This window comes from Ursus americanus, chromosome 21 (assembly GCF_024610735.1).
Source record: "Ursus americanus isolate L20-20 chromosome 21, mUrsAme1.1.p, whole genome shotgun sequence".
In the NCBI taxonomy this organism is placed as follows: domain Eukaryota; kingdom Metazoa; phylum Chordata; class Mammalia; order Carnivora; family Ursidae; genus Ursus; species Ursus americanus.
In genome coordinates this window covers 37,729,640-37,754,316 of record NC_142147.1, presented here as the reverse complement: position 1 = coordinate 37,754,316, position 24,677 = coordinate 37,729,640, and the positions used below count along the sequence as shown (strand labels likewise).

The following is a 24,677-nucleotide window of genomic DNA, read 5'->3' as shown; positions in this document are numbered from 1 at the left end:
CTGTGAGCGGTAACGGTACATACGCACTTTTTGAGATTAAGGTGGTCTCCTGGCTTTTCGGGTGTTATTTCATAGACCCCTTGTCTGACTTTATGAGAGCAGGGAATGTTATCGGATGCTTACAGGGCTGGGATCTCACTGTCCCTGTAACTAAGATGTCCCCCATGTGGAGTGAGAAAGCACCCCGGGAGACCTGAGTTCTAATCCTGGTTCTGTACTCGGTAAGCTATGCATCGAGGTGGGACACAGTCCCCTAATCTGGGAATTGGGGCAACAGCCAGATCTATCTCATGGGGTGGGTGCGAGGAGAAGAGGAGGCAGCTTAAGGAAGATTTCCACAAACTACTCAAAAACAACAACCCCCCCCACTCCAACACCACTACCAGCGGCTGCCACTATGGTGGTCCATCAGGTAAAGCCCAGGGCTGTCTTGGGTATGGTTTCCTGGGAGCATTCAGATAGGCTTTTCCAAGCACCCCGGGGTCCTGAGCCAGCCGGCTGTCCCCTCCGGGAGAGCCCCCGCAGCGGACCCTGCGGTGTCCCCCACTCTGCTGTCTCTGCTCCGTGACTGTACCTTCCCTCAGGACGAGGCTCACTCAGCCGCACCTCTCCAGACCCCGTGCCATTCGTGTGGTTACTTCCCTGCCACCCTAATTGTGGACAAGATGGCATGACCAGGACGAGGCGTTGGGATGGCACCAGTCCCAGCTTTACCTTGGTTCTAATTCCAACAATTGCCTTTGTACACCTGCCTCTTGTTAAATAAGGTGACATCGGGTGTGTGAAGCTGGTCACCCCAGCCTGGGGGAAAGCCGGTGCTGCTTTTCACTTGCCGTAGAGGCTTTCAGGGACGAAAGAGGGCCCTGCCATCTGCCCCTGGTGGGAAAAGGGATTGGGATCCCTCGCATCTGACTTCCACCGCCCCTGCCTCTTTTCCAGCTGGGTGAGTTGAAATTCCCCGCCATGCGTTCCCCCCCCCAGCCTTCTCACCACCGCTATTGTAGCCGAGGGGGGAAAAAAAGAAAGATTTTTAAAGATTCGCTAATGGTAATGAAAAATATTCTGATATAGCATTAAGGATTTTGCTCCTGAAATGTGTTTAATGTAAATATGCTGTCAGAGACCCTTCAAGTAATTGACACAAGCAGATGATTAGCAGTGTTCTCAACGGTGTTTTTGCATAATCTTACATTTTGACAGAACTCCTCAGCAGCATTTTATTGTCAGTGCTCTGCAATCAGTAAGGACTTTCTTCCCCGGCAAAATTTACTTTGTCATTATAAATCTTGTAAGTGGTCATTTAACCGGTTCTGCGAGCGGGGAGGAGTACCGTTACCCGCACATTTGGGGATAGGTCTTTCTACCGAGAAACCCCTATGAAAAGTCAACTTTTCGCAGACCTGGAGGAAGTCAGAGGAGCCACTCATCAGTCCTGACCTGAGCCCCGGGCGCAGCTGCAGACCTCCGGGGTGTCAGGCTCTGCAGGGCAGAGGGACCTGGGGCGGGGCCCGAGTGGAGGGGGTCAGCATGACAGAGACCTGGGCCCGTCCCCGCCGCAGCCCTGCGTCCCTGTCCCCCCAGAGGCCGGCCGTCCTCGGGCAAGTTCCTTGTCACCTGCTTTCCAAACTGAACTTCTTACCCCCCCACCCTCATGTTGAATTCAGTTCATCTTTGGTAATGGTTTAAAAAAAAAAATTGGTGTTCAATTATAATCATATCTAACTGCCCCAAATTAAACTGCCCTGATCCATAAGCATTCATAACTGCATACAGTTAAGTTACATTAATAGTCAATATAATAAACCTTCACCTTTATTGAAGCTGCTCTTATTTCTACAGCAAGTCTTTAATCTATCTCAATAGATTTCTGGTGTACGGCACATATAGATTTGGCCAGTGACAAGGGTTAGAGTAGTCTTGTAGAACATTTACTTGTAGCTCTGAGAAGCCCACATTCATCAGGGGATGAAGTCGATCAGATTGTACCAGAATCAATGGAAGGCTCGTGGGATCCCTCTTAGGCTTGTAATGCGCTCACCTTCTTTGGAGAGCATTCACACACACACACACACACACACACACACACACGCACTCTCGCTCACACACTCGTACACGCACGCGCACACACACACACGCACACACACTGCTCTGTCTTAAAGCCATTTATCTCTGAATGTCAAATTGCAATAATTAACCATTATTGATCTTAAATTCAATTAACTTCATTAACACAGGTCATGATGAGGGTGCTTGTAAGGGAAAGGCATTTGACAAGTGTCTTTGCTCCTGTGACATTCCATGTTCGTGGTGGTGGCTCCAGACTGCTCAGACTATCCCCTCGGAGAGGCAGCGGGGATAAAGGGCTGCCCTGAGCCTTGGCTCCGGGATTGGGTGACAGATCTGCAAAGTAGTTTCCCATTGTCGGGCTCGCCGGTGGGCTGCGTGGCAGGAGCAACGTTTGGGCCCCCCCTCACGGAAGGTTGACGTGGAAGCTTTCCGTCCACATGTGCAGCAGGGCGTCTGCCCCCTCCTCTTTCCAGAGCTCACACAGAGAGCACATTTGCCCCATACTCCGTAGGCTTGTCGCAGGTGACATTCAGGGGCTTCCAGGTTGTGCTGGTCCCAGGAAACAGCCCTCCTGTTTGTATTTTCTGATGCAAAAACTGCTTTCCCTCTTGACCAAGGAGACCTGGGCCCCCTAGCTGGGACCACAGAGGGCTCTGGGTACCCCCACCATGTGCCATGTGCTCCTTTAGCTACTTTGCGTATTTGGTGACATTTAAGGTAGGCGATGTCACCCTGTTTGGCCAAGGATGTGTGCTACACTTTCCAAGATTGAGGGCACCTTCGCCCCGTGTCTTCACGCGTAAGCAGCATGCGTCAGTGTGCATTCAGGGGAGACGCAGGGGGAGAAAGAAGGGAAGAGCCTGGGTTCTGGCTGCCAGCCCTAGTTCTGTGTTCTGCAAGTTGGGAGGGCTGGCTTCGTCCCCTAACTTCTGTCTCCCAGCCTCAGTCTCCCCATCCATTCAGTGGGCCTGGGACGTGGGCTTACCCTTCCTCTGGCGTGTTCTATGGCTCGGGAAGGTCGTGCTCAGGTAGTTTTCTCCATGGGTGGTGCCGGCCTGTGAGGCACAGCTGTAGGGGGGAAGGGACGGTCCTGTGTGTTGGCCATTGCTTCTGGCTTTTTAGTTCTTTATGGAAATGCTGCTTGGCTCTGAAGTGTCTCAAGGAAACAAAACAAACCAAACAGAAAGGGTGAGCATGAAGTCCGCCTTCTTTTCATTTGAAAGCAATTTAAAGAGCTTTGTCAGGCCCCCAGAGTGTGCCAGGCCTTGGCAGCGGGTGGGGGGGGCTGTTAGGATAGTTTATCTCTGCCTGCCCAAGCCCAGCATCCCCTCCCCGCCCCCCGTGGGGGCAGCAGAATCCCTGAAGGGTTTGGGGCACACAGAGGTGGGGGGGGGTGGGCCTGGAGTGGAGGGGACAGCCAGGCAGGGAGATGGGCATCAGCTTGGTTTCCGGGGGTGAAATGTTCCTGGTCACTGGAGCAAAGGCCCAAAGGGAACTTCCCAGGGAAGCCAGGGCGTGCTGAGATCACAAAGGTCCCTGAGTGCCACCGGAGGAAGGGCAGTGACCCAGCCACAGGGAGCTCCACTTGGCTCCCAGGACCCCGTGCCAGGAATGGTGCCCCCTGAGCCTATCTTGGGAAATGCCTCTGACCTGATTGCGGGTCTCTCTGCAGAGGGGTGGCATGCTCATGACTGGGTTTTAGGAGCAGGATTCCTTGGGTCATCAGAACACATTAGGGAATGGCCAGGGAAGCCAAGGGACAGGTGCTCTGATTTGTTCTGAGGGCCGTTCCTAATCCCCCCCCACAAAGCCTGGGGTTTCCCGAACACCTGTTTTAGACTCAAAACCCCAGGCCCTAGAACTTTCTGTTGTCCCAGGAAGGAGTAATAGGCCACACTGTGTGCCCTCCCAGCACCAGGCAGCTGTCTCGTTCAGCTCTGACAGCAGGAGAGGGGACGCCCAGAGAGGTTACCCTGCAGACCTCTGTCCCCGCCATGGCCACCTCAGGGGCTCAGGAGAATCGGTGAGGTGAACTCAGGTCACGGTCGGAGAGGAGTGAGGGGAAGGGGCCGAACTGGAAGGGAAAGGGCAGGCCTGAGACCCACAGGTTCCACAAGTGAGGACAGGGCCCCACGTGTGGTTGCAGGCGCCATGGCCCATGGGTGCTTTGGGTATCCCTCAGGCGAGATGCCCGGTAGCCCAGCAGCCTTCGCGGCAGGTGGAAAAGTGGTTCTCCCTTCCTCCTTCCACCAAGGTCAGCAGTGCCAGCACACAGTTTATCCCTGTCTGTGTTTCTGCAGTCCACTGTCACTGGGGGACATCTTTACCCAGAATGCGGATGGGCAGAGGGAAGCAAAGGCGGGGCATCTGGAAATGCCGATGGGCTTGTGGACGTCCCATGGAGCTGGCCCCTGACCCCTGCAGCTTTTCATCCCCGCCCCCCCAGGAACCGGCTGTCCTATGCCTGCCTTCCCCAGTCAGTGCTCTGAGAGGGGGCTTTGCCCTGCACAGAGCGTGACACATAAGAGGTGCTTTTAGATACTAAAAGTAAGTGGCCTTCTATATGTGTTAAAATTTCGCAATACATTCATGAGTGTGTGCTTGTGAAAATTCCAAACCATGCAGAAGAGACCTCCTTTCTCCCCCTCCTCCTACCATCTCCCTCCCCAGCAACGGTGTCCCCTCCTGCACCCGGAGAACACTGTTGCCATTCAGGAGAGGATCCTTTCTCTCCATGCCCACCACACAACCTGTCACACTCCCAGCTCACACAGAAAACAGTTCCCCATTTGCCAGTGCGTCTTAGAGATCTTCCCACATCAGAATTTATAGAATTAACCTCATTCTTTTTAAAGTAATCTTTTAATTCAATGTAACATGCAAAAAGGCAGCAGACAAATGTAAGTTACAGGTTGATGAGTTTTCCCTAAGTGGACACATCCATGTCACCAGGGCCCAGGTCTGAAGCAGGACATTTCCATGACCCCAGGAGTCCCTGGTGCCCGCATCCAGTCACTCCCTCCCAGTGGGACACCACAGATCAGTTTTGCCTGAGTTTGAAATTTATATAACGGGATCCAGGGAGTATAGAATCTTTTGTGTATGGCGTCTTTCCATGCTTGTTCTGCTTGTAAGATCCTTCCGGTTGTTTTGGATAATCGTTGGTTCCTCTTCGCCGCTGTATGCCATTCTGTCGTGATACAGTCGTCCATTTGCTGTTGATGGACATTTAGGTTGCTTTGAGTTTCTTTGCTATTTTGAATGATGCGCCAAAGGCTGTTGTGGTCCAGGTCTCCGGATGGGCTCTGCATGCATTTCTGCTGGGGAGGCATCTTTGCGGGGAATCGCGGTGTCACAGAGCAGGTGCACCTGTAGCCCAAGTCGGGACTGCAGGTTTTCAGAGTGGTCGTACCGGTTTCTACTGTTGTGCCTGCGAATGAGCGTCCCCGCTGCTCCGCACCTTTGCTGGCATTTCTCTATTCTTATGAACTGCTGCATATTGTTTCAAGGTATAGATGTCCCCCTTTTTTTGTATTACATGGAATATGGCTGAGAACATTTTTCAACATAAAGGGTTTTTATTGGGGGGGCACATATGTGAGTATTTCTGAAGTATAGATTCCTAGCTGGGTCAAAGAATATACATATTTTCAAATCTGGTGTATGCCGCTGAATTAGCCTCCATAAATTGATTATGTGATGCACTAGCCAGTTGGTGAGGGTTGTTTTACGTTTCTTTTTTTTATTTTTCTCTTCTCTCTCTGTTGGTCTCTCTCTTTGAAGGTTGGTGAGGTGTCGAGTGTTCTTGAATCTAGTGCAAGAAACACCTAAGTCAGACTACACAAACATCAGCATAAATTTGTGAGACAGGATATTTGAAGGGAAACATGTAATGTGATGCCGACAAGCCAATAGGCACTATTTATATATTGGTTTAGGGAACCCTATTTTAACCTATCTTAATAAATACAAGTGAAGTTGAAATCAATGGGTATTTATATATGTCAGTCAATAAAATATAAATATAGGGGCGCCTGGGTGGCACAGCAGTTAAGCGTCTGCCTTCGGCACAGGGCGTGATCCTGGCGTTCTGGGATCGAGCCCCACATCAGGCTCCTCCGCTGGGAGCCTGCTTCTTCCTCTCCCACTCCCCCTGCTTGTGTTCCCTCTCTCGCTGGATGTCTCTCTCTCTGTCGAATAAATAAATAAAATCTTTAAAAAATAAATTAAAAAAATAAAAAATAAATATAAATCATTTGAAACTTTATTTCTTCAAACTGTCTAGGATGATCACGTCCCCTATCCTGGATGTGACCTGTCCATATAAATGGTGATCACGTGTGTGTTAGTAAAACTTGGTGTGTGCTCAGTGTGTGCTAGGTGGGTGTTGTCCGAGTGCTGGCTGAGTGCTAGGTGTATGCATGGTGAGTACTGGCTGAGTGCTGGGTGAATGCTAGCTAAGTACTGGGTGCTAGGTGAGTGCTGGCTGAGTGCTGAGTGAGTGCTGGCTGAGTGCTGGGTGCTAGGTGAGTGCTAAGTGCTGCCTGAGTGCTGGGTGAATGCTGGCTGAGTGCTAGGTATATGCAGAGTGAGTTCTGTCCCAGTGCTGAGTGCTGTCTGAGTGCTGTCTGAATGTTGGGTAAGAACTGCCTGAGTGCTGGGTGTATGTTTTCTGAGTTCTGACTGAATGCTATCTGAGTGCTGAGCAAGTACTATCTGAGCACTGTGTGAATCTGTCTGAGTGCTAGGCTAATAGTGTTAAGTGCTGGCTGAGTGCTGGGTAAACACTGGCTGAGTACTACCTTAATGTGGGGTGAGTGCTGGGTAAGTGCCGGCTGAGTGCTATCTGAATGCTGTGTGAGTGTTGTCTGAGTGCTGTGTGAGTGCTGGCTGAGTGCTGGCTGGGTGCTGTCTGAATGCTAGGTGAGTGCTGGCTGAATGCTGGCTGAATGTTGCTGTCTGAATGGTAGGTGAGTGCTGGCTGAGTGCCGACTGAATGCTAGGTGAGTGCTGGCTGAATGCTGGCTGAATGCTAGGTGAGTGCCGGCTGAGTGCTAGTTGAGTGCTGGCTGAGTGCTAGGTGAGTGCTTGCCTGAGTGCATGCAAGATGAGTGCTGCCTGAGTGCTGGCTGAGTGCTGGCTGAATGCTAGGTGAGTGCTGGCTGAATACTGGCTGAGTGCCAGCTGAATGCTAGGTGAGTGGGTGAATGCTGGCTGAGTGCTGGCTGAATGCTAGGTGAGTGCTGGCTGAATACTGGCTGAGTGCCGGCTGAATGCTAGGTGAGTGGGTGAGTGCTGGCTGAGTGCTGGCTGAATGCTAAATGAGTGCTGGCTGAATACTGGCTGAATGCTAGGTGAGTGCTGGCTGAATACTGGCTGAGTGCTGGCTGAGTGCTAGGTGAGTAATGGGTTGTTCACTGGCAGTGCTACAGGCCTCCCTCAGGAAGGCCTCCTGACCCAGGTGGCTACCATGCTGGTACCCGTGCAGGGAGGGAAGGGCCGAGCTTCTCTCTGGTCCCTGGGAGCATCCACCTCCCGGTTTTCTCTGCCATCATACGATAAGCACCTGTGTCAGGAACTCCTGAGAAATACTGTGGCCTTGACTCTGCGTAGTGGGTCTGTTCTGTGACATGGGAATGAGGGGACATGAAGAGATGTGGGAGAGGTCAGAAGGCTCTTGGAGCTGCTCTGCCCTGCATTCGAGAGTGGGAAGGGAGCTGGTGGGAAATTCTGCCACTTGGTCTGTGGCAGTTCTTAGGCTAAGCAGCTCCCACCTAAGGCTGTGAATTGGACCGGGAGTCTGTAAGAGTGTAGACCCCCCCAGGCTGTGTGAAGGGTGCATAGATAAGGAACACTGGGTCCTCGCCTCTGTAATGTGCACGGAGAGCCGTTTGTGTCCCTGGTTAGCCATTGTAAAAGCTACGTGGGGTAAACGCCAGAAGAGACTTTGGTACAAGTGATTAGCTAAGAATCATTCCTTATATTTCTCTAGAAGTTAGAGTTTAGAGAGGACTTTTCCACTCATGGAGTCATCACTGAGGTTAAAGAGGTCGCTTTCAGAGGGACAGGTGAAAAGGGGCTTCCTGGGGGAGGTGGAATGAGCAGGGTCTTGGAGGTCTGGGAGGAAGATATGAAAAGATGGAGCATGTTACACACAGTGAAAGAAACTCATAGACCAAGGAAGGGCAAGGGAATGTCATCAGGGAAGGGTGGCTTGTGTGTCTGAGGACAGGTGGGCAGTGGAAGATGAACTTGGAAGGTAAGATGGAGCTTGGTTATGCTGAGATTTGAATATGAAAGAAGTTTATGAGGGTGTATGATCCTCTAGTGCCCTGTGATCCATGTAACCAAGGTCGTCTTGACCCCATAAAAGTAAAACCTATGATTCTGACTTATTCGACACCTTCTTATTCCTAAACTAAAGCATCTAGAATATGTATTTATATCATATACATGTTGGATGAAAGGATGAGTTTTTGGATAGATGGATGAGTGGATGGATGGATGGATGGATGGATGGATGGATGATGGGTGGATAGATGGATAGATGGATGATGGATGGATGGGTGGATGGATGGATGGATGGATGGATGGATGGGAGGATGGATGGATGGATGATGGATAGATAGATGGATAGATAGATGGATAGATGGATGATGGGTGGATGGGTAGATGGATGGATGTATGGATGGGAGGATGGATGATGGATGGATAGATGGATGGATAGATGGATAGATGGATGGATAGATGGATGGATGGATGGATGGATGGATGGATGGATGGTTGGGTGGATGGATGGATGGATGGATGGATGGATGGATGGATGGATGGATGGATAGATCAGTTGCATGAATCAATTGTCTCCTCTTATGTGTAAGTCTTCATTCCTCTTTCATGGAAGCCATCCATTTACCTTTTCCCTGGATATATAGTTCTTTTGGTGCCATGAAGAACAGCCAGTAAAGCCCAGCAAGAATTTGAGTTGTACATGTATAGTCCACTTTGAAGAGGCCCATTGTAAGGATTACCCAAAATTTCCTTAACCTATTGCCCTATTCTCAACGGTGGTTCCCCCAGGTTTTGAGATCGTCGAGTGAGCATATAGGCAAGAGTTCTCCTGGGGTTGGTAGCTGCCTCCTTGGGAACCACAAGCTATCCTGTGAGGATCTCTCTGTCCGACCTCCAGGAAACCCCATGCTCCAGAGCCGAAGGTGTGTGAGGCATGATTCTTCTTAGCCATTAGCAAAATTGACCGTTGCTCATGTGTGCCATGTGAAACATCTGCGCATGTCCCTTGCCCCTAATAATTCACCCAAGCCCTATTTGCTGCTGTCTGAAATTCCACCAAGGTGCGAGGAGTTTTCTTTGGATGAAGTGTGCTTGAAGCCAAGCACAGAGGGGACTCCGAGGGTCCCCCCCCCCGAGTATTTATTTACGTTTTATTGTCTGAGGCAATTGCTTTGAACCTGACTGTGTCTTTGATCCGTGTGCTTCCCTTGCAGCAGGGTGGGTGCCCAGACTGTGGCGGAGCATATCCCCCAGAAGCAATGGGGGGAGTGTGATCTTAGAACCGAGGGAACTCGCTTCCCTTGCTGATCCAGGGGAGCCTCCAAACTCCCTGGCCTCCTCATTATCTGACCCACCTCTCCCGCAGGGGAAGGTCTCGGGAAGGGGAGGGAGGTTGTTCCGAAAGGCTGCTGAGATGGCCGAATGAGGCTGTCATTGCCACAAGAATCCATAGAGAGAAGCCTTCGAAGTGTCTTTCTTACCCTGGGGCGGGAGCTGCACGTGTGGCTTCGGCAAGGTCCTCTGCCACCTCTACAAGGACAGGCCTTGGTCTGGGTGCCCAGGCTTTGGAAGATGCTGGGGTTTCCAGCAGCTGGGAGGCGGCCCCGGGACCTGGCTGTCGCTGGCCTCCTGAAGAATCAGCAGCAGCCTGTGATGGCCGAAAAAACTGCTTCCGGCCACTGTAGCTCTGCTGAATGGTGACGTTGCCTTACTCATGCCGACTTTATGCACCAATCAGCTAATGCCATGCTTTTCTTGGCATGAAAGCATCGCGGCTTTATTAGCACAGAGATACCCAACTGAACACGCGTTCATCTTGCCCATTACATCAAATTAACTTGTACAAAATTAATATTCCTGACCTTGCTAGTGGGGAGAACAATCAATCTGGGGAGGTTGTCATCCCAGCGTGGCCAGCCTTCTGGAGAACTCCTGACCACGATCGCTTCAGCCACCATGTCCTTCCCCAGAGCCTAGCCATGCTTTCCTAGCTCCTCTGGCCCAGCTTTGGCCCTTTGGGGGATTATCCTGTTCCTGGGAAGCCCAGGCACCCAGCGGGGATGCCTGGGAGGCCCCTGGTCTCCCCTGTGCCATCCGTGAATGCCATGTCTCCTTGTCCCCGGAGCCTGTGACCTCCATCAGTGCAGATGGTTTGGGTGACGCCTTGTGACTGTAGGTGCCCAGGTGGATGGCTGGAGAAACCGCATGTTCTCTGATGGAGATGGGACCTCCTGGGTGCCAAGCCATGCATCCTTCCTCCCTGGGCTCAATCTTCTCTCTCTGTTGTCTAGTCAGTACCAGAGGCCCACAGCTCAGTGTGAATACCCGCATTTGGCTAAGCTCTCCCGGACTCCCATCACTCACTTCTTCCTGTCATCTCCTCCTCTCTGGGCACAAAAGGCAAGGAGGGTGAAAGTATTCTGTCATTGCCAGCCCAGGCCTGGACACCCTGCCAGTCCCTGCCCCTCACCCTCCAGGCTCCCGGCAGCCCATTTTATGGGGTCTCAGAACATCTGTGGGTAACTTGGGGCTCCACATCCAGTCGCACCAGACAGGGCAGTTGCTGCAGAACCGGCTGCACCCACAGAAGAGAGATCCGTGTAAAAATAACCCTGAGGGCACAGTGTCCGGGCACCTTGTGGGATTCCTTTGTGGAGCAGAAATTCCTGTGTAAAATGGGTCAGTCTGCCTGGATTTTCTAGGTGTGTTTCGAACAGAGGGAGATTTAGGTGAGGTTTTCTGGGGATGTTGAGCTCTTTCCCCATAAAGAAGAAGGCAGCTCAGGGCAGAGGCTGACGTGATGTGGGGCTGGGCCGAGCCGGGACCAGGTGGCTGGAGGCTGCCCGGCCTGTGGCTGGCACCCGAGGGGCCTGGGTGCTGGAGGTGGCCCTTCTGTGGGCGCCGAGGGAAGGGTGTCTGGTCTAACCATCGCCCCCATGGCTCCGGGAGCCTGGGAATCTCGAGTCAGGTGGCAGTGGGCGGAGCTGTGGGGTGAGCCAGGCTTGGGGCCGCCCCTGCCTGCTTCCTTCCCAGAAGTCCTGAGGATGACCCAAGCCTGGGGGCAGCACGTGTGCTCAGAGATTTTAATTTTGGGCATGCTCATCTGATGTCTCTTCCTTCCTCCCCCTCCTTCCCTTACTCTTTATTTCTCTCTGTTCTTCTCCTTCCTCTCTGGCTCTCTTCCTTCTCCACAGCACACAAGGTGGCCAGAGGGAGAGGGAGCAGAGCCTGTTCTGCGTGGAGGGCTCTTACCCAGCAGGGCTCTGCTGGCCCCCCTTAACCCCCCTGTCCTGAAAGGCAGTCTGCAAGTCTGGGGGTCTGCAGACCATCTGCTAGGAAGCCTGCGTTTGCAAGAGCAGGACTCAGCCCAGAGGTCGGACCCAAACCCCATCCCTCAGTGTAGGCCCCTGGGTCATTCCTGCAGGTTCCTGGGGCCCTCCTTCTATCTGCAGAGTCCCTTTAACTTTTGGAAAAGCCCTGATGCCCTCACTCCTTATGGAGACCTTGCTTCTTCACAAACACCTGGGAGGTGCGGGTGGTGGACCTGCTCCCCATCTTCTCCCCAACCATGCCTGGGCAAGAACTTGGAGCTCAAGGACCTGAAGCCAGTTTCATGGTCACAGGAACAGCACGTGACAGAGCAGGAGCCAAGGCCCAGGGTCTCACTGTCTGTGACATCACTCACTGGGGCAGGAAATCACGCAGGGCAGGACCGCCAACAAAATCAGCAGGCCCTCTCCCAAGTGACTGCTCTCCTGCGGCGGGGGCTTCCCAGTTGTCCCCTGTCATGACCAGGAGTCTGCTTTGTCGTGGGCCCAGGCATGGGGGAAGGGAGCTTCCGAGGTGGCCAAGACACCCTGGGGTGACCCTGTGTGTTTCTGGGTCTAAGTCATATCCTGAAACAGGGAGAGGACTCTGGGCCTCACTAGGGGGCTGCGGGTTTGGGTTCTTGAAACTGAACTTGAATTCGATGTATGGAACAGGGAGAGTAGCCTTGGCTGTGAGGGCAGGTGCACGGCAGCCCTGAGAAGGGGTCAGGAGGGCCGGGTTCCAGAGCCCTCAGCCTTTGTCACACGCTGTCCGGTTCAGGCCTGCCGCCCGGGCCTGTCTCCTGGGCAGTTCCGAGTCTCAGAGGTGGTCCTGTGTGGGAGGGCCTGAGAGGGAGCCCTGCGGCTTGCGGAGGCCCTGGCCTCCGGGGCCTCATCCTCCCGGGACTTCCAGGCCAGGCAGCCCCCTAGCTCTGGGGCACATCAGCGCTGGGGCAGAAGCAGGCCTTCCACGTGTTCTGCTCACCAGGGTCAGCTGAGCAGTCAACTTCTTGGTCACCTCCTCAGCTGGTGAAATTATTCTTAAAACAACAACAAACCACCCGCGTCTTTTGAAAATCTGAGTGCTCGGGGGAGGCTGAGACTGGCCTGAGCCTCCAGCCTTAGAACTGACCCAGGGCAGCTCCCCCGGGCCCCCTGTCCTCCCCAGCCCTGCACCCAGCTGGGGCTCAGGCCCTCTCTGAACTCACCAGCCTCCATCCTTGCCCCTGGAATATGTCTTCTGCCTGTCTCTCCTCAGATGTCTGTCACTGGTTTTCTTCCCTTCCCTGCTGGCCTCCCACTCCCTCGGTGGCCTCTGTCCCTTCCTCTCTCTGTGGCTGTCTCTGGCTGGCTGTCTCTCTGTGTCTCTGTCTACCTCTTTGTCTCTCCCCATATCTCTCTGTTTCTCTGTCTGTCTGTCTCTGTCTCCCCCAAATCCCAGTCCTAATGGATTCTTCTCTCCTTCCCCCCTCTTTCTCCTGGTATTCTCCTGTCTCTGCTCCCCCCCCCCCTTCTCCTCACCCTTCTCAACACAGGACTCCGGACTTGCGGATGGGGTCTGTCCTCCCCCTGCGTCCGCTCCCCTCTCTCCATGCCAGGCCCAGGCCACTTCGTGGATGAATGACAGGATCCCATGGGCTACAGGAGGCAGTCCTCTGGGCCGCCCTTACTGGGGAGGGGAATTTGAGGAAGCTTTCAGAAGCAAAACCCCTTCCCCAGGAGTCTCCAGAATTTGAAAACAGAGGGCTTACTCCGAACCTTCCTTGTAGTGCAGAAAATGTGCAAATCGGCACGGCCCTGTGCGTCCTCTGGGAGCAGGTTGCTGCTGTGCCTTCTCCCTCCTGCCCACCTGCCTGCCACTGCCCCATGGCTGGAGAGCACAGAGCCACAGGGACACTTCAACTTCCTTCATTTCCTCCTTTTGGGAGAGAGTCACAACAGTGTGATGAAGGTAATTGCCACTTGCCCAGAAATGAATTCCATTATGCCCCAGCTTACTGTTTTGTATTTCTATCAAATGTATTAATTTCTTTTTACCTAGTAGTTGAGTTTAGTTAATGACGAGAATAAATATTAATGAGGGAGCTGCTGTCTCCCAACCTGATTACGTGGTCGTCTGGCTTTTCACTCCTTGGACATGTCCTTCATCCCCTTGGACATGTCCGTTGTCCCCGTGGCCACGTCTCAGGAGGCAGGAGCCCTCGAGACCCTCGTGGAAGGGCAGGCATGGAATCCCTGGTGATGGGAAGCTGGGGATGGCTGTGACGTGGCAGCCTGCTCCATGTCCCGGGAGCAAGGCCCTCACTCCGCACTCCTTCTTTGTGGTTCCCCCAGGAATGGAGTCAAATCTCCTTCACACGTGCACTGACTCCTGCAGGGTCTCAGATGAGGGGGTTTGGGAGTGTCCCATCTAACTTGTCAGAACACCAGCTTCCTCCAGCGCAGACGAGGAATGGTTGAATCCACCTGCTGGGGCCCTGGAGAGGGGGTCAAATGCAATGAATGGGAAAATGGTTCATAGACATGCGCGTATTAGGCTAGAGCATTGATTTTCAACCTTGACATTGCAGGGGTCCTGGGCTATGGGGGTTTGCAGGGAGCTTGTAATTCTGACGGCTTTGGTGTCACATGAACATGCGTTTCTACCCCGGAGTCCCCTTTGGTTCTGCGTGAATGAAGTTCCGCAGTTCATTCACCTGCCCCCGCATACGCCCTTGGCCTTGAGCTCGGGAGAGATGGATTGCCTGTTGCTGCTTTCAGCGCTTGCCCTCCGTTGCGGGGAGCAAGAGTGGGGACGCACAGAGCCAATCAGTGGCCGCAGATCTGGAAGAGCTCACCTCTTGGAGAGAAACTTTTTCCACTGAGCCACTTGGGGAAAAATGAAACACAAGGCCCCCGTCCGCCCCTTACTCACTCGCTGGCCTCCACTCCCGCGTGTGTCTTTGAGTCTTTGCAGCTGTTGACTTGGTTTGAATAAGAGTCCCCCACCCCCACTGCTGGGTCCTGCGGGAGAGTTTCAGTTTCATTTGTTCAAGAGTGAAGAGTCAGGCTAATGCATCCCTGGAGGGCCGCATTCGGGGGTGGGCACCGCCTGCGTGGCTCCAGGGCAGGAAGACCACCTCCTCTCTTCCTCAGGGGTGGGGGCTGTCCTCCTGTCCTTCCGTCCCAGAGGCGCTTCCCCATGAAGTAGTCACACACAGGGGGAACTGGTCCCGGAAGGACTTGGGATCAGACCCCAGCACATCTGTTCCGCTCTGGGACTGGCTGGAGCCTGGATCCATGTAGATGTCTGGGCAGCTATTAGGAGATTCATTCATGGTGTCCGTTCATTCATTCATTCCTTCATTTCACGGGTATATGTTGAGTGGCTACTGCGTGCCAGACGTAAGGTTGTCATAAGCCGACGCTGGGGGGTAGGGGCTGCTGACCACATGAAGCTGACAGTCTGTTCGAACATCCTGGAACACCTGGCTATAAGCCAGTGATTCCAGTGGTGTGCCTTGTCATAAGAAGGGAGAGGACGCTAAGGGAACAAAAGGTGGGGTCAGAGAAGCCCCCAGACATTACCTCTCACCCGTGGCCTGGGGAAGGGCAGACTGGCTCCCCTTGCATCCGCCCTAGGGTTTCCAGCAGAGGACACAGCGGTGCACAGTGGACAGTGAGAGGCCTCTTGGCACACACTAGAAGCTGCTGGGCTGGGGAGGAAGCAGGGCCAAGACAGGGGAGGACTCTGGGGTTGCTTTGAGGAATTTGAGCTTCCTCCCAAGCCAGATGGGAAGTCACTGAGGGTGTGAGTTGCAGCGACTGGCTTCTGCATCAGTAAGGATGTAAGGATCGGATTGGGTGGCTTCTTCCTGGAGAATAGAGGGGAGGGGCTGGAGGGGGGGTGCTCACTGAGCAGAGGGCGGGTGGGGAACCGGAGGAAGGGCAAGTCCTGTTACAAAGGCTGGTAACAAGCCTCTTGCTGCTGGATGTAGTCTCCAACTACTCTCTTTCCAGAGGAGACGGTGACTACCTGTTGCTCACCTCCTATGGGCAAAGCTGGGACGATGTGGAATGGGGTCCTTGCCTTGGAGAATTCAGATAAGAACATAGCGGATGGTGTCCGCCATTGGCTCTCAGGGAGGAGAGGCCCCTAAAGGCCAGCGTGGTGGGGATGGGGACCAGCTTCTCACCCAACCTACCTGCCCCCCAGTTGACATCCCACAGTCCCCTCTGACTGACTGGAGACACCCAGTCTCCCCTCCCTTCCTTGCCTGACTGGGACATTAACTGTCCCAGGGTCCAGGAGACCAGGGATTTTGCTCCTTCATCCGGAGAAGAAAGGCCTGAGAAATACCTCAGCTGAGCACGTTCACGAGGAACCCACGCTTGGAGGAGTGAGCCTGTTTCTACCTCAGTTTACCCCTTACTCAGAAAAGTCATTAATCAAGGAAGGAGACAGGGGAGGAGCCAATGCCCCGTCTCACACAGAGGGGGAAACTGAGGCCTAGAGAAAGGAGGTGCCATATACCGCTCGGCGTGCACCCCCGCTCCGGGCGTGTGCGGGTCTTCAGTTCGACTTTGTGGAGTGAATGCCCCTTTCCTTCTCTTAACCCCATGGGCCAGCGCTCCTTCTCCTCCCCCTCCCTCACCACATTGAGTGGCAAGAGTGGCCGTGGTACTCTGGGAGGAGTGCCATGATTGCGAGAAGGAGCCCCACAGTTCGTGCTCTGGCCTTTATTTTAACATGGAGGGAAGGACCGACGGGCAGAAGGCCGAGGCTCAGCCTAGGGAGGTAGTCCTCCCCGCCGAGTCTGGAAAGGACGCGGCAGTCTGAATAGATGGCGAGGTCCCTGGCACGGCCGTGTGCGAGAGGGCTCACCGGGAGCCTCAGAAACCGTGACGAGGCCAGCGGTGGTGTGTGGGGTGACGCCAGGTCTCCCCACGACCCAGCACCTCTTGGCACTGAAGCTTTTTAATTTTCCTCAGAGCAGGATTCTGTTCCCACCAGGGAGATTGGCCTTACTTTTCTTTCAATATTAATTTCCTCTTCAGTCGTCAGACTGGTGGCGTTCTGATCGGGCTGGGTGATTTACAGAGCATATTGGAGGGCATTCGGGGGGCATCGGGGGCCCCGCGGGGGTCAGGAGCCAGTCAGATCAGTGAGGTGCCTGTGGGGGTGCTCCAGACAGCCCTTGCATAACCAGCACTGTGCTGAGGCTTTCCCGGGGGGCCCCGTGCTCCTGGGTGGGAAGTAGCTGGGCAGAGCCACTAGATTTTTCTCTTAACTGGTGGTCCGCGTGCCATAGTGGGCCCGTTTGTGTCTGCCATTGGCCTTGGCTTCTTCTGGCTGCCCGGTGTCCTCCCATCGCTGCTTCAGCTGGGCCATTTCTGGATCGTTGCCTCTTGCAGACTTAGTTCCGTGGGAGCCATAATAAGAGCAAAGTACCCAGAGTGCAGGTTCCGGTTGCAGGCTGTGGCTCAGAGGGCCACCTTCAGGGGAGAAGGGACTCTGGGGTGTATCTCTGTTTCCACGGGGCCAGGCTTTTCCTTGTGTCTCAGCTGGAGGGATGTAAGCCAAGTGGTTTCCTCCTCCCTTCCATGTTCAGAACGAAGGCCCTTGGATGGAAACATAATGCATCTGGGCCCCTGGGGCGTCTCTGCAGATGGTGGGCTGTGTCTGGTTAGATCCCCATCGCCCCACTCTAGCTCCTCTCCAAGAGGAATGCAGACCCGCCCTGGACGCTCGAACCGGCTCATGCTGTGTGTCCCTGGCTAGGGCGACCGGCTGCCCGGGTTTGCCCGGGTCCGAGAAAATTCTCGGGATGCAAGACTTTCATGCTAACACAGGGGCACTTGCAGGCAAGCTGTGACTCTACCGGCCCCCCCTCCCCAGATCTGCCAACCCGCGTGGAGTTTGAGAGCCACATTCCAGGATGTGCTGCTGGCTGAGGAAGGTTGTCGGGAGAGACGGAGATATTATTTCTTTTTTCTTATCCTATTCCTTTTCCAAGCAAGGCATTCACCTTCCCCGCCGTGACCCGCAGAGGAGCGTCCCCTGGTCAGCACACTGTTTTCCTATTCGTTTTGGCCCCGGGGTTGGGGCGGGGGGAAGCTTGCTTGCCATTCTCACGCATCATCTCCAAGTTGCACGGCCTCAAACTTGAGGCCCACCCAGCTGCTCATACGTCAGCTGACCTGCGTGGAGGCCCTCTCCTTGGCCGGTCCGTAGAGCACATTCCGTGGCTCAAACCCCAGCCCTTCGCTTTGCTGTCCGCGTATCCCTGGGCCGGCGGCCCACACGCAGGTGTGTCCCTGGGGCACAAACTCCAGTTACATCAGTGTTGGGGTGTCACTCTTGCCTCGGCTTAGAATTCCTGGCGCTCAAAGGGGGATTTAGGAACGGGAGAGAATGACCCTTGACCAGCATGGAAGAGCAAGGGAAGGGAAATGTCTCTGTGTCTTCCAGGAATCTTATTTGAGTCCTTTCACTGTTTTTTTGTTTTTTGCTTTTTTGTTTTTTGTTTTTTGTTTCTTTCCTGGTGTCAAATTGGTAAGAGGTAAATCTTTAAAATTCTGGAAGTAAATTCCACCAATGAAGCTTCCTTTTCTTTTCTGAGAGTTGGGTTTTGTGTGGGTCCCCCCAGAGTGTTAGCACTGCAGCATCCCGGCCGCCAAACGCACTCAGCCCCTGGCCTTCTGACGCAGACATACTGAGAAGCTGGCAGGAAGTGGTCCCTTTTCCCCTTTGTCTGCCTTAAAAAGGCCGGCCATGCCTGATGGTTCACAAGACCAGCCCAACTAGGCAAGGTCAAGGTCCGGGAAGGAGCAACCTGCGTCACTGGATGCAAAGAAATGAAAACACACAAAAAACCAAAAAAACAAAAACCCTGTATTCCATTAACACGACTGTTCTCCCGGCGTTGAGTCTCTGGTTGTGCCGGTTCTAGAAGCCCCCGGCTGCTCAGCCCTGCCTTCCACCTGCTCAGGAAGTGCACACTGGAGTTACATCCCCAGTCACATTGCTTCCAGAAAGACAAGATCCCTGTTGGATGCCCATGAAGCTTATGCTGCGTAAATATTGACAAAGTAGTCTAAAGAGCAAACACTTTGACATTTGTAAGGTCCACTGGAAGGTCTTGTATATATTTATACAGCAGGAATGAGCACCGCATACCAATTTTCCTGAACTTGTTCTGACATAATTCTGCATGGATGGTGTGTGTGCAGGTGGCTGAGAGAGCGGCTGAGTATACACGCAGAGGACGGGGCCAGGGCTGGGTCAGGGTCTCCTCTCCCATCTGGAACAAACCAGTGCCTGTCCCCTGGTAGGAAAACTTACTGCAAGCTTTTCATGAGACCTGCTTTTCCAGAAGAAAGAGAGAAAGAAAAAAAAAAAATCCACTAAACCTTGTTTTTAATTTATGGCAATTGATGTACTTTCTTTTTACTTTGTAAAAATTTTATTGATGTTTTCGTACTTTATATTTATTAAAGATTGAGCCTCAAAAATGTAATGAGTAAAAAATGCTTGCTTAATTTAAATTGTGAATCTGTCTGTTAAGAAATGCATTAGGGGTAGGAGAAGCAGAAGACATATTAATTGACAGACAGGAACTGCTGTCTCTGAGGTTGATACAAGTAATTTATTACTTTAGAAATGAATGCCACCTCCAGAATGTGCTTCATTAATTTCAAATTTAGTTTTAATTTCAAGCTGTTGCCCCTTGAGAAGAATAAGGTGGCAAATTATGTTTGAAGAGCAGATTTTTTTTTTTTGCTCCAAAGAAACACCACATTTTAACTATTTAATTTTACAAATACACGTGCCCGTCTACTTTGCTGTGTGTTCCTGAGAGTCGAGAAAATATTCTAGGTAAGCCCAGCACTTACTAACGCTTTTCCTTTCTTTCTTTCTTCCTTTCTTCCCCTCCCTGTCCCCGTCTCCGTGCTTCCTGTCCTGCCCGCCCCGCCTTCCCACCTGCCGTCCCTGCAGCCTATGTGTCCGACGAGCTCAAGGCTGCCGCCCTGGTCGAAGAAGATATCGACCCCGAGGAGAGCACGGCAGATGGGGAGCCCTCGGCCAAGTACCTGTGCCCCGAGAAGGAGCTCAGCAAGGCCTGCCCCAGTTACCAGAACTCCCCGGCGGCTGAGTTCTCCAGCCACGAGATGGACAGCGAGTCGCACATCAGCGAGACCAGCGACCGCATGGCCGACTTCGAGAGCGGCTCCATCAAGAATGAGGAGGAGGCCAAGGAGGCGGCGGTGCCCCTGGAGGACACGACCGTGTCGGACAGCCTGGAGCAGATGAAGGCCGTGTACAACAACTTCCTGTCCAACTCCTACTGGTCCAACCTGCACCTCAACCTGCACCAGCCGTCGTCCGAGAAGAACAACGGGAGCAGCAGCAGCAGCACCAGCAGCAGCAGCAGCTGCGGCAGCGGGAGCTTCGACTGGCACCAGAGCGCCATGGCCAAGACCCTGCAGCAGGTGTCCCAGAGCCGCGTGCTGCCCGAGCCCAGCCTCTTCAGCACCGTGCAGCTGTACCGGCAGAGCAGCAAGCTCTACGGCTCCATCTTCACGGGCGCCAGCAAGTTCCGCTGCAAGGACTGCAGCGCCGCCTACGACACGCTGGTGGAGCTGACGGTGCACATGAACGAGACCGGCCACTACCGCGACGACAACCACGAGACGGACAACAACAACCCCAAGCGCTGGTCCAAGCCGCGCAAGCGCTCCCTGCTGGAGATGGAGGGGAAGGAGGACGCCCAGAAGGTGTTGAAGTGCATGTACTGCGGCCACTCGTTCGAGTCCCTGCAGGACTTGAGCGTCCACATGATCAAAACGAAACACTACCAGAAAGTGCCTCTGAAGGAACCCGTCACTCCCGTTGCAGCCAAAATCCTCCCCGCTGCGCGGAAGAAAGCTTCGCTGGAGCTGGAGCTGCCCAGCTCCCCGGATTCCACGGGCGGGACCCCCAAGGCTGCGATGGCGGACACCAACGACGTGCTTCAGAAGAACTCCAACCCCTACATCACGCCAAATAACCGCTACGGCCACCAGAACGGGGCCAGCTACGCCTGGCACTTTGAAGCCCGGAAGTCCCAGATCCTGAAGTGCATGGAGTGTGGCAGCTCCCACGACACGCTGCAGGAGCTCACCGCCCACATGATGGTCACCGGCCACTTCATCAAGGTCACCAACTCGGCCATGAAGAAGGGCAAGCCCATCATGGAGACGCCCGTCACGCCCACCATCACCACCCTGCTGGACGAGAAGGTGCAGTCCGTGCCCCTGGCTGCCACCACCTTCACGTCGCCCGCCAACACCCCCGCGAGCATCTCCCCGAAGCTGAGCGTGGAGGTCAAGAAGGAGGTCGACAAGGACAAGGTGGCCCCCGACGAGAAGCCCAAGGAAAAGGAGAAGCCCTGCGAGGAAGAGGAGAAGTACGACATCTCTTCCAAGTACCACTATTTGACTGAGAACGACCTAGAGGAGAGCCCCAAGGGGGGACTGGATATCCTCAAGTCCCTGGAAAACACAGTGACGTCCGCCATCAACAAGGCCCAGAACGGCACCCCCAGCTGGGGGGGCTACCCCAGCATCCACGCCGCCTACCAGCTCCCCAACATGATGAAGCTGTCCCTGGGCTCCTCGGGGAAGAGCACGCCCCTGAAGCCCATGTTTGGCAACAGCGAGATCGTGTCTCCCACGAAAAACCAGACCCTGGTCTCCCCGCCCAGCAGCCAGACCTCGCCCATGCCCAAGACCAACTTCCACGCCATGGAGGAGCTGGTGAAGAAAGTCACGGAGAAAGTCGCCAAGGTGGAGGAGAAGATGAAGGAGCCCGAGGGCAAGCTGTCCCCGCCGAAGCGAGCCACTCCGTCCCCATGCAGCAGCGACATCAGTGAGCCCATCAAGATGGAGGCGGCCAGCGACGGCGGCTTCAAGAGCCAGGAGGGCAGCCCCAGCCCCCAGCGGGACGGGTGCAAGGAGGGGAGCCCCCCGGCCGAGCCGGTGGAGAACGGCAAGGAGCTGGCCAAGCCCATGAGCAGCGGCCTGAGCGGCAGCACGGCCATCATCACCGACCACCCGCCCGAACAGCCTTTCGTGAACCCTCTGAGTGCCCTCCAGTCGGTCATGAACATTCACCTGGGCAAGGCCGCCAAGCCCTCCCTGCCTGCCCTGGACCCCATGAGCATGCTTTTCAAGATGAGCAATAGCTTGGCCGAGAAGGCGGCCGTGGCCACCCCGCCGCCCCTGCAGTCCAAGAAAGCGGACCACCTCGACCGCTATTTCTACCACGTCAACAACGACCAGCCCATAGACTTGACGAAAGGGAAGAGTGACAAGGGCTGCTCTTTGGGTTCAGTGCTTTTGTCACCCACGTCCACATCCCCGGCAACCTCCTCATCCACGGTGACAACCGCAAAGACATCTGCCGTCGTATCATTCATGTCCAACTCGCCGCTACGCGAGAATGCCTTGTCAGATATATCCGATATGCTGAAGAACTTGACAGAGAGCCACACGTCAAAGTCCTCCACTCCTTCCAGCATCTCCGAGAAGTCTGACATTGACGGGGCCACGCTGGAGGAGGCCGAGGAGGCGACGCCCGCGCAGAAGAGGAAGGGCCGCCAGTCAAACTGGAACCCCCAGCACCTGCTGATTCTCCAGGCCCAGTTTGCTGCCAGCCTCCGGCAGACGTCCGAGGGCAAGTACATCATGTCAGACCTGAGCCCCCAGGAGCGCATGCACATCTCGAGGTTCACCGGGCTCTCCATGACCACCATCAGCCACTGGCTGGCCAACGTGAAATACCAGCTGCGAAGGACAGGTGGAACAAAGTTCCTCAAAAACTTGGACACCGGCCACCCCGTGTTCTTTTGTAACGACTGTGCGTCACAAATCAGGACTCCTTCCACGTACGTCAGTCACCTCGAGTCACACCTGGGCTTCCGGCTACGGGACTTGTCCAAACTGTCCACCGAACAGATTAATACTCAAATAGCACAAACCAAGTCGCCCTCAGAAAAGTTGGTGACGTCCTCCCCCGAGGAGGACCTAGGGACCTCCTACCAGTGCAAACTCTGCAATCGGACCTTTGCGAGCAAGCATGCGGTTAAACTTCACCTTAGCAAAACACACGGGAAGTCCCCAGAAGACCACCTTCTGTACGTTTCCGAGTTAGAGAAGCAGTAGCGTTTGCTTTTGGGTAGAATGACTGTCATTTGCTTTGAGGGACACTGTTGCAGGCACCTTAAGGCCCCTCTGTCTTGTTCTTGGCACATGTTCTTCTTTTAACTGAGGAGAACCACTCTGGGCTGGACTGTTTTGTATGACTGTACAGTGTTTAATAGAGATGCATACTCGGCTGTTGTTACTGGTAAAATATGAAGGTTAAAACGCAGTGGTAAGTGTTTGGAACTTTGTGTATATGGGATTTAGTTGTGAGCGTCCCCCCGATGCTTCAAGCTGCATGCATTAACAGACAGTTTAATTAAGCATTTATAACGAAATCGGGCACACTTTTTCCACGCGGCTCGAGTGTGCCGGCATTTCTCACCCTTTCATCTTTAGCCCTCTGAGTCCTTTGAAGCACTTTTGCATTACTTTGGTTAAAAAATAAAAGAAAAGAATAATAATGTATGAAGCTCTGTTTTTTAAACTCCTTACCAGCTTAGTTAAAATTAATAATATGAACCTCCATTTATGCAGGTCTGCAGGGGTATAACACGCCTTGAAATTTAAAAGAATATTATTTTCACATTGAAACATAGATGTATATATATTGTATAGATTTCAGACTCTCTTATGAAAAATGTGATCGTGGTTTAAATGACCTTTTTTCCTGCATTTATAGCGACAGTGTTTTATGTACCTGCTATGCTCCGGGCATAAGCCGTGCCTATGTATAGTGTATATTTCTTTTTTCTGTTCTTTTTTTTTTTTTTTTAAGGTCTATGGGTTTTGGGTTTTTTTTTTTTTTACATGCAAACATTGTAAATTATACAGAAGATACCACAGATAGCATTTATAAAGTATACAGAAACATTATGTGAAAGCAAAGTATGATTGTTTTGCTATACAGTACATCTATTGTGATAGAGGTTCATGTTTAAATTATACATATTTATTAACATCGTATTATCATTTGTTTTGAGCAGTCTGAATACACGAGGCCAGGAAACGACATCCATGGCAGGCATCATAACTATTTGCACATGATTTTTAAAGGCATTTATTAGAAGGCAAAGGACGCGCAAAATAAACTCAGTGCTCAAAGGGTTAAGTCTATTTGAGAAGAAAAAAAAAAAAAGAGCAACAGCAACAAAAAGAAGTTGTACTGTATCTCCTAAGCATTGATAACGCCTTTAAAATGTTCGTACTGTAATACTTTGCTTAAAAGTCACGAGGCATTCTGTGATACAACCTCTTTCACTTATTTATAAGCCCTCTCGGTTGCTCTTCCATATTGTAGGATGCCTTTTTCTTTCGATGGGTAACTTTCTGTTTTGTTCTTCCTAATTATTCTCCCTAGATCCCACACTGCAGCTTTATCTTTAGGCTTATGAAAGGTAACCCGTGGTTACCGGCTCTCCAAGTGATTCTGTTCTTCTCCATTTTTGGCAGTTAATTTGCAGAAGTAACTGACAGCTGACACCATGCGAGAACCTATGTATAAAATATTGGCATGTACGCAGCACAGACATTGTAACGCACTCTGTGCCCTGTTTTGTTGTTGACAATGAACCACCATTATGTGACTCTTCATATAACCCTTTTTTCTACGGCAGCATTAAAATTGTCTTTTTGCTATAATTTTGTGTTGCGTTCACAATTCTGTCTGAAATGTGCTACGACTAACGAGCACATTAAAATTAAATTGTGTGCGATCTGTTTATGACTGAGTCGGTTGCTGTGTCTGCCAGGTGCTGGCAGTCAGAAGCTGCCCGTAAATCAGGGGAGTTTTAGTGAACTTTGGCGTTTGGAGAGCAGGGAGCCCTCTTCTCAGAGGCTGCGTGGACAGAA

At 53.0% G+C, this 24,677-nt stretch overlaps 1 protein-coding gene across 1 annotated transcript in view; it reads left to right on the top strand.

Annotated features, from left to right (window-relative positions):
* The window catches only part of TSHZ3 (teashirt zinc finger homeobox 3), a 69,147-nt gene extending 44,680 nt beyond the window's left edge, over positions 1–24,467 (top strand). Inside the window, exon 2 of the mRNA XM_045796132.2 lies at positions 19,642–24,467. Coding sequence (XP_045652088.1) covers positions 19,642–22,847 — 3,206 coding nt within the window. The 3' untranslated portion in view covers positions 22,848–24,467. The remainder of the gene's footprint in view (positions 1–19,641) is intronic.
* Positions 24,468–24,677: the final 210 nt, after the last annotated feature.